The sequence below is a fragment of the Coturnix japonica genome, chromosome 9 (genome assembly GCF_001577835.2).
Source record: "Coturnix japonica isolate 7356 chromosome 9, Coturnix japonica 2.1, whole genome shotgun sequence".
Taxonomy (NCBI): domain Eukaryota; kingdom Metazoa; phylum Chordata; class Aves; order Galliformes; family Phasianidae; genus Coturnix; species Coturnix japonica.
The window spans coordinates 679214-698282 of record NC_029524.1 but is presented as its reverse complement, the minus strand read 5'-3'; the positions used below and the strand labels follow the sequence as shown (position 1 = coordinate 698282).

The 19069-nt window shown below is 42.7% G+C and overlaps 1 protein-coding gene and 1 long non-coding RNA gene across 11 annotated transcripts in view; one reads left to right on the top strand and one right to left on the bottom strand.

Moving 5' to 3' along the window:
• The window catches only part of YEATS2 (YEATS domain containing 2), a 39958-nt gene that overhangs the window by 9180 nt on the left and 11709 nt on the right, over positions 1-19069 (top strand). For 6 of the 10 annotated variants that reach the window (XR_001557046.2, XM_015870915.2, XM_015870914.2 and 3 more), the window contains exons 8-20: positions 504-548; positions 1478-1664; positions 2941-3180; positions 5027-5185; positions 7377-7480; positions 9430-9537; positions 10621-10794; positions 11930-12188; positions 12596-12757; positions 14258-14373; positions 15532-15687; positions 15909-16082; positions 17397-17589. Coding sequence is in view for 9 of the 10 variants with exons in the window: in XM_015870915.2 (XP_015726401.1) it covers positions 504-548; positions 1478-1664; positions 2941-3180; positions 5027-5185; positions 7377-7480; positions 9430-9537; positions 10621-10794; positions 11930-12188; positions 12596-12757; positions 14258-14373; positions 15532-15687; positions 15909-16082; positions 17397-17589 (2077 nt within the window). In the remaining variant the exon portion in view is untranslated. The remainder of the gene's footprint in view (positions 1-503; positions 549-1477; positions 1665-2940; positions 3181-5026; positions 5186-7376; positions 7481-9429; positions 9538-10620; positions 10795-11929; positions 12189-12595; positions 12758-14257; positions 14374-15531; positions 15688-15908; positions 16083-17396; positions 17590-19069) is intronic. The other 4 variants (XM_015870912.2, XM_015870916.2, XM_015870917.2 and 1 more) reach the window with 4 other exon arrangements.
• On the bottom strand, positions 5836-7463 carry LOC107317821. The gene is made up of 3 exons (XR_001557047.2): positions 7375-7463; positions 6947-7105; positions 5836-6015 (listed from the first exon to the last, which is right to left on the bottom strand). It is a non-coding gene; the product is annotated as an uncharacterized LOC107317821 (long non-coding RNA).

The window sequence follows — 19069 nt, the reverse complement described above, 5'->3', positions numbered from 1 at the left end:
GCTAACTACTTGTAGTTAGCGGTGCCTGGTATTAGAAACATGAAGTCTTGAGCTTGTTTATTTTGGCTTGAGCTGCATGATTAGTTTCATTTAAATCCTACTTGCAATAATGAATTTTCTGCTGCTGTAAATTCCTTGTTCCAGGCATGTGTTTGAGGGTTTTTTTTTTTTTTCTTATTATTTGCTCATACTGACCCCAGGAATGAAAGGGTTCTCCCTTAAAGGCTACCCTTAGATTAAAATGGTTATCTTCCAACAAATGCCATTTCCCTCAGCTCTTCTGCTCCCTCCTATATCAGTGCAGGCCCTGGGTTGTGGTTGGCTGCTTTGCAGAAGAGGGTTCTTAACAGCACATGCATTTCTGACTCCGTGGCTTAAAAAAATAATGTATTTCTGCTCAACTTCTATATTTCCAATTTCTTTTCAAGCTGTTTTGCTGTAATTTACAGTACAGTGTATTGCTTTGCCCTTGTTAATGTAAACTTCTTGCATTGCTTCCCCAGCTGGACAGGACTTACACCGGCCTGCAGACGTTGGGCGCAGAAACGGTGAGCCAGCGGGGTGGTGGGTTGGGTGTGATACCTGCTTCCATTAGGGGTGTTTAAATAGAAGTAAGATGCAAAGGACAAAGCACTGAGTCCAGCTCATCTGCTTTCACAGTTTCTGGAATGAAGATTTTGATCTGTTACATGTAACAGCCATTTTTCCATTCCTAGATCAGAGAAAAGAATTTTAACGTGTACTATGCTTTGAGATCTTGTTTCTTTGTGAGGCCTCTGATACCAGATGTCTCATTTTCTGATGTGCTGCAGATCTTGTTCATCAGGATTTAAATTTGAGATATCTCCTAGTAGTCCTGCTTCATCTTGCAGGATTAAGTACAGCTTCTGCCTGTGCCACCTTTCAGTGCCTTCGTGAAAAACCAACTCTCAAAGCTTTAAATAAAATAAAGGAATAAGTCAGTCTGTTACATCCCTAAAGTTCTTCTGTTATTTTCCCATGTACTGCAGCAAATGGAAAAATTTTATTGTGAAACTGCATTGTTTCAGCTTTTCAGTCTGGAGAAAACATTAATGTGAGATGACAAGATAAATCTGAAAACATTTTCGAAGAGTAGACAATGTAGTTTTAGGGACCTTACTGAAAGGGCAGAAACAAGCTGGGCTCTGTGCTGCCTCTAAGGAATTGCCTGGAGATGGGCTCTGTGCTCTCACAGTGTTTACTGCTCAGATTTCTCTGTGGATGCTGTTTTACCAGAGCAGTGTAATGATGTAGGATTTTTGCTCTGCACCAGGTGCTCCTGCACCTCTGGGAGGCCTTGCTGTGAATGGGAGTTTTGTGCAGAGCTGGGGAGAGGAAGAGAGAGGATTCCAGACACTATAAAGTAATAGCAGTGAAAACAAAAGGCATGGCTGTTTTTGCTCTCTTTACCTAACTACAAAATACAGATGTCACTGATTTCACCTGTTTCTGGAAGGTAGTGGACGTGGAGCTGCACAGGCATTCCCTTGGCGAGGAGTATCTCTTTTCTCACTCTTCTGAATCGGACCTTTCTGATGCTCCAGCATCTTTACCGTTGCCATTGAGCATCCCAGCACCAGTTAAAGCTTCTTCACCAATTAAACAGTTGCGGGACTCCAGCCCGGATGCTTCTGTTGACAAAGGTAAAGCAAATGGGTATTGGTGAGATCTGAGTCCTTGGAACTTCTTCTCTTCTGGATACCTCTCTTAGTTGTTTCTTTTTTTGGTTTAAAGGCTGTTCCCTGCTCCTTCTTTGGTTATTTTATTAGTGTGCAAGGAAACGTAATTCAGAAATTGTAACTGTTTTCATTTTGTTTTTCAATTTGTAGTTTGCTGAGTGGTCTGCTTTGCTAAACTTAGTGAATGTAGACACCTGTGCAGCACATGCAGTTGGAAAAAGGCTGTTTAATAGAACTTTTGCATGCTGTTTTCAGAGAGCTGCTAGGTTTCTGAATGCTCTGCAGATTGTGTTATGTTTGGTCATCAAATATAGTCTGACAGTGGTGTGTTCGGTTATTTATGTTCCTAATGTGAGATGAGTTTGGAAGAAAATCTTCTAACGTAACTGAGGTGATGAAAGGACAGAGCAAAAAAGATGCTGTGTACATTTGCATCTGCGTATCAGTCTGATTCTCACCTTCCCCTCTAAGATCCGGCAGTGCAGTGCCCCTGCAGCGTGCCAGCAGCTGATGCTGCAGCATCATGTGAACTGCCTGAAGCAAGCTAGGTGCTGGCCAGCTGGACACACTATTCTGTTTATAAGCTTATGTGAAATAGGAAAAACTGTGTCTCTTGTTAGCATTTAACTTATTTTGCTGAAACATACAGTGTTAAGATAAGCCTTTAGTTCTCTGGGGAAGATACGCAGTAGCTGTAGAGGAGGGAGGAGTTCAACTTGCCTCTTTCTTTTGCTGTCTGACAGTAGCTTCTCTCATCAGGTTAATTGATCTCCTTTTACCTCGGGTAAGGCAGATTCTTTACACCAGGTTAAAGGCAGCAGTTGGTCTCCTTGTGTTTTTACTGCAACAAATGTACTGGGGAGATTTCCTGTGAAGGAAGTTTTGCCTTAGCTGTGTGTAACCCAACTGTGGGTGCAGAACCAGCAGCTTTTGGGCATTGTAGGGGCCTTTTCAAGTAAGCGTGTGTGCTGGCTACTGACCTACTGAAGCTGAACAGGCTGTGGTGTATGGGAGCATTTTATTCTTTGGTTTAGAGACTTATCTGCCAGACTTGCTCAGGAGGAAATCCCTCACCACCCTTTCTCCTTTTTCAGCACTTCCCACCAGCTGCTGTCTCCTTCTTTCCTTCCTTTGAGAGGGTATTTGTTGAATCTTAATTCTGTTTGTGTAGAGACTCACAGTAAGGCATTAGACACCTCAACCTAAGAGTTATTTTTCTTCTTTTCCCTGTTTTAATCAGGATTCCCTGGGAATGCTGAAAGTGAAAGACATGCCACGTTTTATTCCCTGCCATCTTCGATAGAACGGACTCCCACCAAATTAGCCACACAGAAAGTTCCCTTTGGCTCTCATGGAAATTCAGCCTTTCAACCCATTGCAGCTAGCTGTAAAATAGTGCCTCAAGGTCAGATTCCAAGCCCTGCAGAGTCGCCAGGAAAGTCCTTCCAGCCTATCACCATGAGTTGCAAGATTGTATCAGGTGAATGTTAGTTTACATATCCCAGTGCTTCACTCTGGAAAACCAGATTGAACCAGTCGGACTTGTTTTGTGTCCTTACCCTGCCTGCCTCTGTTTGAAAATCAGGCAGTAGGAAACCAGAATGAGGAATTAAACACACTTAGCAAGTGTGAAATGCTTCACATCAGATCAGAAAGGGGATAAGAAATTTTGTCTCCCTGATAACGTATTATTTTAGGTGTGAAGATCATAGTCTTTAACTAACAAATGGCAGAAAAGCCTAGGCAAGGATACTTCTTCAGTGTGTGCTGTTTGTATGTGGGAAGAAGCCATACTTCTCCCTCCCTCTTCAACAACAGGGATGGATTAAAAACAACTTAGTTCTGATCATTGGGCAAAGAATTTTCAACCTTGTTCACTCAAATGTTCCATCTTGTACTTGTGTTATCTCTTCAAATGGAGAGACTTTGATCTTCCTCTTCCAGAAATGCGCCCTCTGGATTAAATTTCCAGCTGGCTGCAGTGAATAATAGGGTGCTCTTTGGATAACTTTGCACCAGTGGTGGCCAAGGTGCTGTTTATTCACTTAGCTTATAGAGCTCTCCCTGCCTGGGTATGATGCCATCCACTGGAAGATACTTTGCATCAGAAAGTTTTAACACACAGCTCAATGTGTCACATGTGAAGGTGAGAGATGACCTGCATCCCTTCATCCACTCTAATCTGAATGTCAGAAAATGAAGCACCAGCTCTCACTGTGTGTTTTCTGATCTGCTCCCACATAATTTTCCTCAAGTATCAGGATGGTTTTTTGTTTGTTTTTGCATTTCAGTATTTTTCTGTGACATCTTTTAAGTAGTAGTGATTTATATTTGAACCTATGCCTTGTGCTTTCTTCTTTCTCAATAAACTCTACTACTAATCTAATAAGCACTGCTACTAATCTTTTTCTACTAATTCTTCTTTTTCCAAGTCTGTCCAGAAAGCCAGAAGTATAGTGCTTTCTATCTTTCTTAATATCCATGGGTTATTCTCTGCTGGTTTTTGCTCTTTAAATGTTTCTCTAAGCATTTCTCTAAGGCTGCTGTCTTTTGTCTAAGGATGCTGGGAAGCATCACCATTCCAGGTTCCAAGAGCAGCTTAAAAGACATAGGGATTATTTGTGCTCCATTTTAATAGTCAATCATTGCCAAGAAAGCAGATTAATAAGCAGCTGAAGGTTAGTGTACTTGCTGCCACCTTAATCACTTTCTTGCCTGTCCTTTTCTCTGTGTTTCTTGTTTACCCCCTTGTGCATTCTTTTTATTCTGTTTTTCTCTCTCTCCTGGCCCTCTTACCTAGAAGTTGCACATTTGCCTTCAAGGGCATCTGCTGTCATGAGAGCAGTGAAGTGACATTTGCTTGGCCTGCCTGATGGCTGCTGTTTCACACAGCCTTTTTACATGAACTGCTTGGTCCTTGGTCTGGATGCCTGCACTATGGGCTCCCTGGAGGAAAGAGAGTGCATATCAAAGAGCTCAGCTCTCTTCCTTTATTTTCTTGGGTGGACTCGACTTAATAGCGAGAACGATGTTAACCTACCTCAGAACTCAGGGATGGAATAGGTGGCTTTCTAAGATCCCTTTGAACCCTGTTTGGCATGATAGATAAAGAATGCCCAGGGTAGGTACAAGCTTTTGTGCTTTACACTCCTTTAACTTCCATTTTATTCTCTTTCTCTCTTCTCCAAGCTCTGTCATCTGGCTTAGTCTTGGAAATGCATCCTCAAAGACATCCCTTCTCTAATCGCTTGTTAACACACTACTGCTGTATTTTTTGTGTTCTTACAACATTGATGAGATAGAAGCATTGGACTTTTTTTCTGAAGGTTCTCCAATATCGACCCCTAGTCCATCTCCGCTACCTCGTACCCCAACCTCCACTCCGGTGCACATGAAGCAAGGCTCTGCTAGCTCAGTCATTAATAATCCATATGTTATTGTGGACAAGCCTGGACAGATGGTTGGAGCAGCAGCCACAAGCACAGGTGTGTAGTGTGACCCCAGAAGGCAGAGTGGCTCAGTCTTACACATTCTAGCTTACTCTCCCTTTCAGATGCAATAATGGTATTTCGGTCTGGGAAGGTGGAACAGCGCTCAGCAAAGAGAGTGTGTTGCTTTGCTTAAGTGTCCTGTAACGTGGCTGGGAGTATGTCAGAGCTGAGTGTAATTTTATTTGGGAAACAGCACATAGTGTAGAACTTCTTCACAAGCAAAAAGGGAAGGAGAGAATGTGAGACAGACTGTGGTGAGTAGAGGCTGAAACACAAGACAGTGCACAGGTGGTTGGGTAAGGGCTGTATCTTGGGTACAGGGCAAGAATATGGGGAGCATTGCAGCAGCTTACATATTCAGTTATGAGGTGTAGCCAATCAGCCTGCATTACCAGAGCAGGCATTGTGACCAGTGGTCAGGAACTGCTGTGTTTCAAAGCATGCTTGTCTGTGTAGGTGTGCACTTACTGGCATCTTAGGATAGTTCTTAGAGCCAGGTGTTGAATTGTGGTGTCCACATAATGCAAACTGTTCTTTTTCTGGGCATGGCTAGAAAATGCCAAAAAGCCCTTTGTGCTGTTGATAATGCAGCTGTCACGTTGTGTCCAGTTTCCTCACAGAAGGAATTAGTGGGGAAATCATAGTAGTAGCTGAATGTTTGTAGTGTATTCGTGGCCTTTCTTGGCAATGTTGCTTTCACCAGCAGGGTTTTTATTTTTCTTTTGCTGTTTTTTCCTGTTTCTTCCTTACTTCCAGCCTGTCTCTGTTCTGCACACATGGTTTGTCGTGGCTCCTAGTAGGGAATTTTACACAGAGGATCGGATCTGTGGAAACACCAGAGGGTATGAATATTCAAGTCCAAATGCCACTGAAAGTGCAGTTTCCCACTACATCAATGTGATCTAAATACAGACTGGCCTGAAAAAACTGCCTGCTGCCTCTCCCTTCCCTCTTGCTGCCACTTCACTCTGTCCTACACAAACCAAATCAGATGGGTGGCAGAGCAGAAAATTAATGCCTTCCCCTCCCCTTGTTTTTTGTTGTTGGACATAGGCCCTGTGTGGAACACGGGGGGTGTGGAACTGGCTTTCTGGCAGCAGCAGCTAGATAGGATTGAATAGAAAGTGATACTACTGACAAAATAGTTATTTTCCATAAAACTTTTGATCATATTTAAAAGGGTAACATCTGAAACTTCCTGTTTTGTGGAAGCCAGCCTTTATGTATCCCATTGTTTTGAGAAATGGCTGCACAGTTTACTTTTAAAGGTAGGTGCAGGTTGTAATGCAACCGTGTGAGAGACTATGACTGTGTTTTCACATGTACAGACTGTGGTTTTGGCTTCTCTTAAACAAAGCAAGCTACAAAATCAGGCTAGTAGCAGTAACCAAATTGCTGCAGGGCAGCAGCTGTGGGTTGTATGCAGTTCTGGTAATACAGGGCAAGCTTGTCACTGGCTGTTACACTCAGACCCTCACATGCAGCAGGTGGGTACTGCTGCACACCTTTCCAAGAGCAGACCCAAGAACCTGTTTTCATCTTCCCTTCCTTCCTCACATTTCTCCTCACCCATTGTGTCCTTTCTTTTCTGACCTTCCTTTTTCCTTCCATGCCATCTTCCTCCAGACCCCTCTCGGTACCATACCTAAGGCTAGGGCAGGTTCAGAGGATTTCTGGGTGGTGGAGGGAGCTACATTTGTGGCAGCAAGTTCTAACTTGGGAGCTCGTTTACTGTCCTAATTTCTTGTAATATACCTGTAGCCAATACATCCAGTCATCCAGGAGCTATCTTCCAATTAGCAAGAGGCAGCTCTGAGTGGAGATAAGGCTGTCTGGGCTATGGACTCTTTGCATGGGAGCTGTGCAGTGGCTGGCTCCCTGGAGCTGCAGAACCACGTGGGGTTTGGGGTCCAACTGGAGGAAAGTAGAAGTGGGAAACCTTCAGTATTGAAAAATTGTCTCCTTTTTCACTCTGTACTGGTGATGGAGGTGAGGATCTAGTGTGTTTGTAATGAAAATTAGTTTGTTTTGTGCCCCTGCCAACACCCTCTGATGTCCCTCATGTACGCCTCATGAACAGTAGAGAGTTGAGATGAAATGCCTCCTTTCTGGTTAGAAAGGTGTCACACTGAGTGGCACTGCTCCCTGCCCTCCCCTGAAGTCTGCCTTGTTTCCCAACATACAGGAAGCCCCACCAGCAAGCTGAGCAGTGTTTGTCAGGCCTCTCATGGGGCTGGGTCTCCTGTACCGAAGAGCCATGGGAGCAGCTTTGTGACCTCAACTGTCAAGGTAATGTTCTTATTGGGGCATTGTTAAGGGCATAGCTTTCAAAATGTCTCATCTATTAAAAGAGCTCTTTTTTTTTTTTAGCAGTCTAGGATCTGTTTCGCTTTGTTAATAACGATATATGATTAAACCAGAGGTGCCTACCTCAGAACCTCTACTTGGTTTATTATTTTATGAAGCAGCTGTTCCTAGCAGCCTGAAAATAGCCTGAAAATTTCCTGACTTTACGACAGCCTAAATATTCATGCAAATAGTGGAGTAACTGAACCTGTAACCAGTGGTGAATAGGGTTCACATTCTGATCTGCAGAGCTTAAATGGTACGGAGCTGATTTACCTCAGATAAAACCCTTTCTTGCGTAAGACATGGGAGAGGTATTTCTGACAGGCAAGTAGCACCAGTGGGGCCTTTCTGAGAGCAGCTGCTGCTGCTCATGGGAGCTGTTTCCTGTCTTCATGACTCAGGAGCCTTAATGTTGGTTGTGGAGGGGAAGGTTTTCCAGTGAGCTTGCAGGAAGCTTATTGTTTCACATTTGGAACTGAAGTGCTTCCCACATCTGTTAAGAAAAATGTGTTGAAGATGGATCTGTGAAGCGATTAGTTTGGAGCACTTTAAATGTCAGGTGCTGGCTGGCTGTTCTGCTTCCAAGAGCCTGTCTGTCAGATGGGTTTTGCTTAACTGTTATAAAGCAATTGTTTTGTACTGGTTTGAGGCTTTTCTTTTTTGTAAGGTTTTAAATGAGTCAGAATGGGCACATATCATTGTAACAGTTGAATTCTGTTGGATTCAGTTAAAATCTGACAGCATTAAAAAAAAACAACAACCAAAAAAGAAATCTGAGCGCTGTAAACAGCTGTATTTCTGTCCATATGTCTTCTGGTTAGTGGGAAGTTGTAATTTTGTGGTTTCTTTAAGAGGGGAGGGTGTCTGATAGTTCAGTGTGATGTTACAGATGGTGTTCCAATGACTTACACTTGCATTTCTTCAGTCACTTTAAAAGTGGTCCATATGTGTGCTGCTCTTAAAAGGGCTGGCCATGCCTCTAACCTTGTCTTCACACCTCCTCCTGTTTGCTGGCAGTGGTTTGCTCTTGCTCACCATGTAGCTACACAGTCCATCTGTTTGAAAGATCAGCTGTTTTCATCTGTATGCATTGGCACAAGGAAGGCAGGAGTACTGATTCAGCATCTTGAGGGCTGTGTTCCAACCCAGGGATGGACTAAATGGTCATGAAACCACAACCACAGACTTCACACTGATCTTAAAATAGTACAGTTCTTTTAATTAAACAGAATATAACCATTCCATAATTCCTCAAGTGCATTTGACTCTACAGCTGCAAATTCAAGAATGAAAGATGCACCATTTTGCAGATGTCCAGTTGGGTATTGAGTACCTCCAGTGCTGGAGAGTCCACAGCCTCTCTAGGCAACTTGTTCCAAAATTCAATCACTACTTATGTTTAAACAGAATGTGTTGTGTTCTAGTTTGTGCTCATTGATTCTTGTCCTTTCATTGCACATTATTGAACACTGTCTGACTCGGTCATGTTCTCACCCTCCCATCAGTTATTTGTGTCCATTGATTAGATGCCCACTCAGACTTGGCTTCTCAAGGCTAACATATGCCTGCCTCAGTATTGCAGCTCAGAAATGCTTTGTGTAAGAAGCTGGTGGACGACCTGTCTGTTTCTTTCATTTGTGTATGATGTGGTAGGAAACAGTTACTGCTGTTGGAGGCATAAATTGACAAAGAAATTTGCTTTGTATGTTGTACTAAGTATGCTACGTTCCTGTTACTTAAGTGTTGCTTGATTTTTGGAAATGGATTTATTTGTACAGGTAATTTGGAATTGCCCAGATTGTCTGTGCCACCCACTATTAGCAATCTCTTGTTTTATTGCTTTTGTTGGACGTTTCACCAATCTTTGTGCCACATCTTCCTATTTGCAGCAGGAGGATTCCCTGTTTGCCACCATGCCACCTCTTTGTCCTATTGGGAGTCATTCCAAGGTGCAAAGCCCCAAATCAGTCACTGGAGGACTTGGAGCTTTTACAAAGGTATTCCTCTTGGCGTTTGTGCCTGGACAAGGAGCCTGGTATTACCATTTCATGCTGACTTGTGCTGCAAACCATGTAACTTCCAGTGCATGTAGAGCTGACTGGAACCAGTGTGTTTCGCTGCCAGGAGCTCTCTAGCACGTCTCAAAAGATGAAGCTTAAATTCTTTTCCCATGGCACTGCTGTTCCTGTGATCTTTTCCTTTCATCATCTCTTTCATCCTTTCTTGTTCTCCTTTTGAGTCACTACTGTACTGAAGCTGATATTTTTAAAGGCTTTGTTTGGTGAGGTTACAATATAAGTAAACAGTAGTTTACTCTTACATTTTGTAATAGTTTCTTGCTAAATGCTGTGGTGATTTCTGGCTGTCAGATGTTGCCATTTGTGAGTACGTTTCCTTAAAAGTTACCATCCTGAATTGAAGGGTTCCAGTAATACTGGGTGATCAAACTGGAAGGTGAAAGAGTCCTACCAGTCATAGCAGTCTGGTGGGGAAAAAGACACCTGCCAAACCAGCAGCCTTTCTTAAGTTGCTGGTCTTAGTGCTTAGATTTATGGCTTGTCCCAGATAAATTCATAACCATGTTGAAATGTACACAAGAGAATAATATAATCTTTAACCAGTTACAGTATCTATACCTGGTTACAATATCTACGGCCATAATGTCAATTATGATTTTGCAAGGTAGAAAAAAAAGGACGTTTTGGGCTGGGAGGTTCTTTGGTATTTGAAACCTCATGGTGTTCTGTCTCCTTTCTGAGATGCGGGATACCATTAGTAGGACTAGTAGTTATAATACTACTGGTACTGTCTGTGTTTCTTCCTTTCTGTAAGCATCTTTCAAAATGGGAATGCTGGCTTAATTACTGACCCCCTCACACGCTTGCATGTTGGGAGTAGCCCTCGTAGTAGATTGGGAGGTGAGTTAGAGTTCACCTGGTGGTATATGAGAACCACATCCGAGTTAGCAGCTGTTGTGTGCCTGTTCTTGCAGGCAGGCTGTTCCGGAAATGATTCCCAGTGACTTAGTTATTGGCTTTTTGGTTTTTGTTTTATGTCAACTTTATTATGTTACTTAAAAGGTGATAATAAAACAGGAGCCAGGAGAGCTGCCCCAGCAACCCCAGGCGTCGGCAGCAGGGCTGACCACACAGACCTCTGTGCAGCAGTATGTCACGGTAAAAGGAAGCCACATGTTGGCCTTGTCACCGCAGAAGCCAGCTGTGAGCACGAGCGAGGGGACAGCACAGTCCAAGGTATGAGGCACTTGGTTGGCTGTCAGCCTTCTGTCTTGCCTTGTAACACCTCATGTTTCTCCTGTGGCCGTGGTGTTGGTTGTGCCTCAGGCACAGGCAGCAGTACCCTAGGTAGCTAGTTTCCCTGTGTACAGAGTTAGCTCATAGTGTGCTTACCTCTTGCCCTTGTGAACAGCACACGCAGACACTGTTGCATTTCATTGCTTACAGAAAACATTTCCCACTCCTCTCTAGCCCTTTGCAGCAGTGAGGAGGAGGCTTGTTTTGAACTGGATCCTGACAACCCAGAAAGTTGGCTGCTGTTACCAGCTTTTGCTGAAGCTCATCCACATTTCTCCATAAAAGGAAGTAAATTCTTTACTTGGACAGCAGGCTTGCAGCAAAAAAAAAAGCAGGACAAACAGGGAGAAGGGGTGAAGGCTGGTCCAGAGCTAGAATACAGTAGAAGTGGTGCTACACAAGTGGTTACAGAACTGCTATGGCAGGGGTGATGCAGCTTCTTGGGAGACATAGTAAATGTGCTGTGGTAAGATGACAGGCATCTCAGTTTCTGTTTTCTTGCCTGTTTCCATTGTGGAGATTGTGAAATTGTGTGCCGACCACAATGGGCTGTGTATGGAGGGTTGCATTTTTCATGTGTAAATACATGCTCGCATTGCCCTTTTTACTGCCTTATTTGTCTGTTGGAGCAGGTATGCAAACCCTGTGTTTGCCTGCCAATATGTCAACACACAAAATTAATGCACTCTGCAGATTCTAATTTGAGGCCATGGTTTTCCCAGGGAGTCTGTTCCCATGAATGAGTTGAAATTAAATCTCTGGATTTCCACCAAGGCAATCTTTATCCTTAGTTGGGATTAATCCATTGCTCATATATCAGAGAAAAATCAAGTTGCCCTGTGATGTGAATGTATTTAATCTTTTGTGGGTACTCTGAAATCCTGGCTGTGTTTAATAGCTTTTTGCTCTTTACTTGGGGTTGGCCTCTTGCCAGTCCAATTCTGTTTCAGAATAAAGAACCTTATATGCAAGTAGACTTATAGAAATTACCCTGAAATACCTAGAAATGAAGGCAGCGTACCAGTTAGAACTCGTGTGGTTGAGTGGCACATCATCCAGTACTTCTTTGTTGCAGGTTGTTGGTGTTCCAGTTGGTTCTGCTTTGCAGTCAACAGTGAAGCAGGCAGTGGCTATCAGCGGTGGCCAGATACTTGTGGCAAAGTCTGGTTCTTCAGTGGCAAAGGCTGTTGGTCCAAAACAGGTTGTGACTCAAGGTGTAGCCAAAGCCATCGTGAGTGGAGGTGGAGGAACAATTGTAGCTCAGCCTGTGCAGACTATAACAAAGGCGCAAGTTACTTCCACGGGTGCTCAGAAAAGTACATCACAAGGATCAGGTAGAGTAATTTTACACCTTGTTAATGGCTCACTGTGGTTCTGTAATGATTCCTTCACCTCTAAAACAATTATGTGATGGAAAAACCTAATCCAGCAGCTGGCTTGAGTTGTGCATGTTAGCTCAGACTCTGGACTGTTTGAAATGTGCTTTGTGGCCTGTAAACTTAAGCCTGCAGATTCCACCACTGTATTTCTTTGGCCTGTGACCATGCAGGGGTTTCATTTATTCTTTTTTTTCCCAGACCTATTCAAAGTGTCTGTGCATCACTGGTGGATTTTATCTGCTGTTAGAATAGCTAAACATTGAAGGTTAGATATGTGGAACTTCCAGTGCTTTCATTCTGTGCAGATTTCAATGCGTGCTGGCCTCTTCAAGGAGTAATTTTGTTTTATTCCTTCTTTCTAGTGATGGCTACACTGCAGTTACCAGCCACCAACTTGGCAAACTTGGCTAACTTACCACCGGGCACCAAACTGTACCTCACCACCAACAGCAAGAATCCTTCCGGCAAAGGAAAACTTCTTCTCATACCCCAGGGAGCCATTCTGCGAGCCACAAATAATGCTAGTTAGTCTTGCAGGGAAATCTAATGAGTTAAATAATGTAATCACTGCATAATTAATGTTTGCTGTTCTTGCTATACTGCATCCTGGTACTGTGAAAGTCAGTAACAGAAGGAAGTTTCTTTGTTCACAGAAACACAGTATGTGGAGATTTATAAGTCTGGGTTGTCAGAAGTACCTTCTGTTTTAGATGGTATTGCTTTGCATGTGGAACTCCCAGTATCTTTCTGTGCTGAAGGTAGTGCAGTTTTTCTCAGAGCTCACAGTGAAGCCTTTCTCTCTATTTTGGTATACAGGGAGAGACACCTGCATTCTTATAATGCAGAACTGTTGCTGATTTCAAAGCTATTAGTAAGTAACAGAATGAGACTCTGGGAAACTAGCTCTGAGAGGGACAAGATAACTATACCTGGAATAGGAGAAAGAAATAGATTTCAGTAAAAGGTTTGATTTCAAGCTGTTGACACCAGCAGAAATAATTTGTTTAGATGTAACAATATAATAGATAGAATAGAGTTTTGAATAAAACTTGCTTTCACAAGTTTCATGCTTGCAGGTATTGTGAAATACCTGGAGAACAGCATTGCTAAAATTGTCCTGAGGGCTGATACTTCTTTTTTTATAGTGTGCTGTTGCTATAGGAAATGTTTTGTGAGCCTTCTCTGGAACGCTTCTCTTTGAGGCTGAGGTAGATGGACTGGGTGCAAAGTATTTGCTTGCAAGTTCTGATGCTGGCAGTGGGGGAGAGATAATCAGTTTATTGTGTAAGAAGGTGAACACCAGCAGTATAGCAGCAGAGTGTCACTGAATACTTGGATACTGTTGATGATGGTATTCCGGGCTGTAGAACTTGTGATGGGAGATTAAGATTTAGATGGCAGTCCAATCTTGACAAGTAAATGCTCTCTTGAGGCTTGAGGAAGAGTAAATAGTTGTGATTTATGACAGAGCCATCAGTAGTTTTCAACCTTTGTTTCCTAGTGGGAGACTACAACATGTTTGTGTCCATTCTCTTCCTTCTGGAGGCAGAGCAGTATCAAGATGTTGATGTTATTCACCACCAGTTAGAGTCTGTGATCAAATACTCTGTGTTAACAAAACTGCATTGGAACAGCAAGCAAAAGTAAAATTAACAAGCCCGTGGGATTTGTTGTGTTTCCAGGGCTTTTGCCTGCTGACAAAACACTGTCTATCTGTTGTACAGCATTTTCTTTGATAGAAACTTTACAGCAGCCCTTAATGAGCTTTGTATGTCCAGTAGTCTTCATTCTCCCCATGTCTCTCTTTGTTCATTGCATTTGCTGAGCTTTCAGAGAGCACAGCAACACATCTGAACTGTGTTTTGCTGTGCAATTACGGCTTTTATGCCTGTGAGTACTCAGCTATATAACATGCCTCAGCAAGCATCTTGCAGGCTGTTCTCAGGTACTTGTATGTACAGGACTACTTCAGCAGCTGACATTGTCGGGTTGCAGAAGAGCCAAACCTTCTGTTCTGGTTGCAGGTCTCCAATCTGGTGGTTCTACAAATAGTGGAGGAGGAGGAGGAACCCAAAGTACAAGCAGTAACTTGTCCCAGCACCTCACCTATACATCCTACATCCTGAAGCAGACACCCCAGGTCAGTGGCACAAGCACCCTATCTGGAATGGATGGGCATTTCAGGCTGCTCTCTAGCAAGCAGTGCTGTTTTCTCTGTCAGGCACTTGCTACTGCTACGTGTGCATCTCTGCCCCTCACCTCCCCTTACAGAGTGGTACATGGTTCAGCTACTTGCAGACTGAGAAAGTAGCATGGAATGATTTTTCATGGCAAGCAGTGAGTGGTTTTCAGAGAGTAATAAAGAGCCTGTGGTGGCAGGGGAGCAGGGGTCTCCAAAATAAGAGAGATGATATGACAAAGATAATGTGGAAGACCTGTCTTAAATGGTAGGTTGTGTAGGAGTTGTAGGAAAGCTGTGAAGACAGAAGAATAAAGGAGTTATTTGAGAGAAACAGCAAGGGTGAAAAAGAAGTGACAAAATTGAAGATCACGTGAAGGGATCCATGCATGACAGTGGGTGAATGAAGGCTCTGAAGAAGAGCTACTAAATAATAATATGAAATAGGAAGGGGAGCAAGGCCTCAGACTGTTAGGAGCCTCCAGTTCTAGCTGTGATTTCTGCGTGCTGAGCTCTGAATGTGTAGTGCCTATGGCAGAAGTAAATACATTTTGAAGTGTGAAGATAACACTGTTTTGATTTGTGCCTTTTGCCTGATCCAGCAGTAGTCTTTTTGATCTTGCAAGTCAAGCAGCATTTGTCACAAAGAATAAACCTGAAGAGCATGATATGTTAAATTATGGTGCTGTGTAGCTGCCATAATTTTTCACCCTTACCCTCTGCGCCAGAAAGTGTTCTGCACTGGGAAGGTTATGCCCAGGTCTGGTTGCAGAATCATCCATTGCAATTAACAATGCATTGGAAAAAATGCTTTGTGGCAATGGAGTGCTCCCTGTCTTTGGAGGTGGAGACTCTCCTTCAGACCTCATGGTGGGGTCAGCAAAGATACCAAACTTTTTCATCTTTGATTCCGCATATTTGTGTGGAGAAAGAATGTCAATAACTTTCTGCTTCAGGTAGTATTTTTGCATCACAGAGCACTTGCTAACATTGCTGTTATTGTACAGCTACAGGCTTGTAGATGTATTGACACAGCCGGTACTGACTCTCCTGACTTGTCCTGTATTGACTCTTAACTGTGGTTTCCAAGAGCTGACTTGTGGCTTATCTCTGGAGCAGGGCACGTTCCTGGTTGGTCAGCCTGCTCCTCAGAGCTCTGGGAAGCAACTCACTCCAGCATCGGTTGTTCAGAGCAATGTAGGAGTTGGAACATCTTCAACACAAGGACAAGCATTAAAAGTAATAACTGGACAGAAAACTGCTTTATTTACACAGGTAACATGCAAATGATGTGTTTTTCTTGCCAGACGGCATTTTGTTGGCTAAAGGGTAGAAATCACAATTGCACAATGTGAAAGCTTTACCTTTTGTAGCCTTTTGGTTTTTCTCTGTACAACTGCGGTGGTGGCTGCGGTACAAAAGCATGTGAAGGTGTACTTGTAAGTGAAGGTACAGTATTGCTGCTTTTTTACCTTGTGCTGAACTTCTTTTCAAAGGCTACAGCCAGTGGACAGACATCACTGATGAAAATATCAGATGGGTCTCTGAAATCGGTGTCTGCCTCATCCCAGCTCTCCAAACCTGGCACCACAGTGCTGAGAGTGTCGGGCGGTGTCATCACCACGGCTGCTACTCCTGCTGTGGCCCTTCCCACAAATGGGGTGGCCCAGGTGAGAATCAGTATTGCCAGTGTGCTGTAATACGGCACCTGCACCTCTTTTAGATTATGGGCTTTCTTCTTTCCAGCATTGTTGGTTGATCTGCCTTATAATTATGTTCCAGTGCAGAGTGCAGGAACTCTGTTGCTGTTCAACTGCTTGCTGCTCTGCCTACAATACCTGTGAAGAAAGAAGGATAGCTTAAAGTTTGCACTGCTTTGAATGCTGTTAAAATTCTGGTAGGCAGGAAATGCTCTTTTTGAAACACCTTTTGCAATAATACAGATAACACAGAGGGAGTAAAGGTTAACTAAGTAGCAGGTTAAGACCATGGTTCCTTGGAGAGCTGAACCTTGGCATTTATTAGGGTTATATTGGTTATGTCAGTATATATCACTTTAAAGGCTGAAATTTGCTTTAAATGCCACTCACTGTTCTTACATCTGTCAGTGAAGTTGCTAAGATTGGAATTTCCATCCACCTTCTTTACCTTAAGCTCTCCTTCCCTACCTGCTAGTAACAACAGTTTGTAGTAGTAAGTAACTGTTGTTACTAGTGCTGATCAGCCCCTGTCCCTGCATGTGTCACAGAGCAACCAGGACACCAGGATCTGCTTGAGGACTGGATTCTGAGTGTCCAAGAGCATTTCCAGCTCTGGTAGCAGATGTGGAAAGGCCTTACATGTGTCTAACCAAAATAATAACACTGTGTATCAGCCATACTCATTCAGATTAATTTTGTTAACTGAAGAGCAGAAGAGCTGTAGTCTCTGTGAAGTTAAGGTGTTTTACTTGCCAGTAAATGGCAAAAACAATAGCAGTGCATAATGTGCAAATTATCATAAAGATCAATGTTGCTCCTGTTTAAAGTCCTTCCAGTGAAAGGAAGTATATAGAGGATTTAGGTAGTGTCTAACATTGCAACAAAACATGACTTCTGCTGTGAGTCAGTGGAGACGCCTACATTAACAGTTCAGCTCCATTTCTTTCCTTGTACTCCTTGGACTTGGAGCAATGGGGAAATATTCCTGGGCCAGATTTCTCATCTGGAGACTTACCTGCTTGCTGTTAAAGGAGCTGGCTCCAAGTACCATCAAAGCAGCTGTAGAAGCAGTTCCTGGGTGCACAACATCACATTTTTTGTTTCTGTTCTGCACATACCATCATTGTATATGGACTTTTGGATAAGTGTGTTGTGTGTGTTGTGAATTTATTTCTTAATGATGAAGGTTTTTGCCTTTGCTATTTCTAGATATTCCTTCTTTTTGCTTACGATTGAAACATCTATGAGATGAAAAGGAACTTTACTGTTTTCTTTCTCATGCAGCAAATAGATAATGTAGGTTCTGGTTTGTCATCTTCTGGAGCTCCTACAGCAAAAACATCTGGACAGCAACACCAAGTCTGTATAAACCAGACCCAGTCTGCTTCATCAGCAGCGAGCAAGACTTCTACTGTTGTAAGTGTTGCTTCTCTGGTGACTACACCAACACCTGTGACTGGAAAAGCTGCAGTATCAGGTATTAAACTCTGTTTGTGCTTTGCCTTTTTACAGTTAGAATTGAGTACAAATTCTTGGGTGCCTTCAGTGTAAAAAAGAAGAATGTAGAGTCATCTGCATTTGTGAATGGGTGAAACTAGAGTCACACTTTCTAAACTGCATCTTAGTAGCCTTACTCTTGGCTTAGCCAAAAAGTTGGCATCCTAATACAGTGCACTGACTGCATCTGATGCAAAGCGCAGTGCAAGATGCCCATTAGTACTGGAGACAAATTTTGGCTTTCATTTCAAATCCTCTGCAGATGGCACCTTCCATTTGTTTGAGATTATAGCGTGTACCATGATGTTGGAACTGTCAAGTTATCAGAGATGCTACAGTCTCGATTCAGGTTGTGAAAGTGAACCTCCACTGAAGATGAAGGAGCTGCTTAAGCAGAACTGGCTCCAAGTCTTTTCATCTGCTCTCTTTGGGTTGGAAAGGAGAGAGGTTTAAATTTAAAGGGGAAGTGAATGTTTTAAAGTCAAAATCTGTTGAGTCCAATGAGGTAGATTTCAGCAGGAATGTTTCAGATTAATTAAGACGAGCCTCTGTGTAGAGGGTTGTTTTCCTTTAGTTCTATTACCGTGCAGTATCGTCTGCGTAATGGAGAGCAAATTTAATTTGAGCAGATTTGTTTTGATCATCATTAATTAAAATCAGAGAATTTTATTTTACCTTCTGATTTACCTCCTGCAGTATTACATTCCTTCAAAGTGGCTCCTTACTGAGTGGGAAGAGTACAAACACAAAAAAAGGGAGAGGCCCTTCACGTCACTTACTATGTGACAGTGTCCTTAAAGCAGCCCTTCTCATTTCCTTTGTACATAGACTTCCAAACTCATCCTTTCTTCACCATTCTGTATTTTCCAGAATTTGGAAGTAAATAACAGGAGCTGCAATTCTGCAACAAGCAGTTGAACTCTTTCCTTTTTCCACACAAAGTAGAATGAGTTTTTGTTGGAAATGTGCCATTCTAAATAGCTTTCAGATTAAGGCTGTCATACAGTTCCAAGAGTGTGTCATCGAGATTCCCATCTGTCAGAGGCAGAAAAAAGGCTTTGTCAAAATGCATTGCATTGTATATTTCATTCTAAAAACATAGGCTTGTATTTAAGTGAGTCTTTGGATGGACTGTAATGTTTAAAATTTTAATTGGCAGTGCTGGTTAGCCCAGTGTTCAAAGTCTCAACTGTGTATCTTTCAAAACCAAGGGACATCTTCACCATCCCTTGCATGTCTGCTAACTGGAATGAAGTTACACTCCTTAAACAACAGTGAGATATTAGAAGGGGAATAGAAACTTCTTTGAAACAATTTATGAGCATAAATTACTCATGTGAAATTGACAAGTGTGGTGTTCACAATGTTTAGCCTGTTAAATGCCCATAATCTGAATAGAAATTTAATTAATCAGAACATTAAATAAAATTATATGGAAAATAGCTGGTTTACTAGTGGAA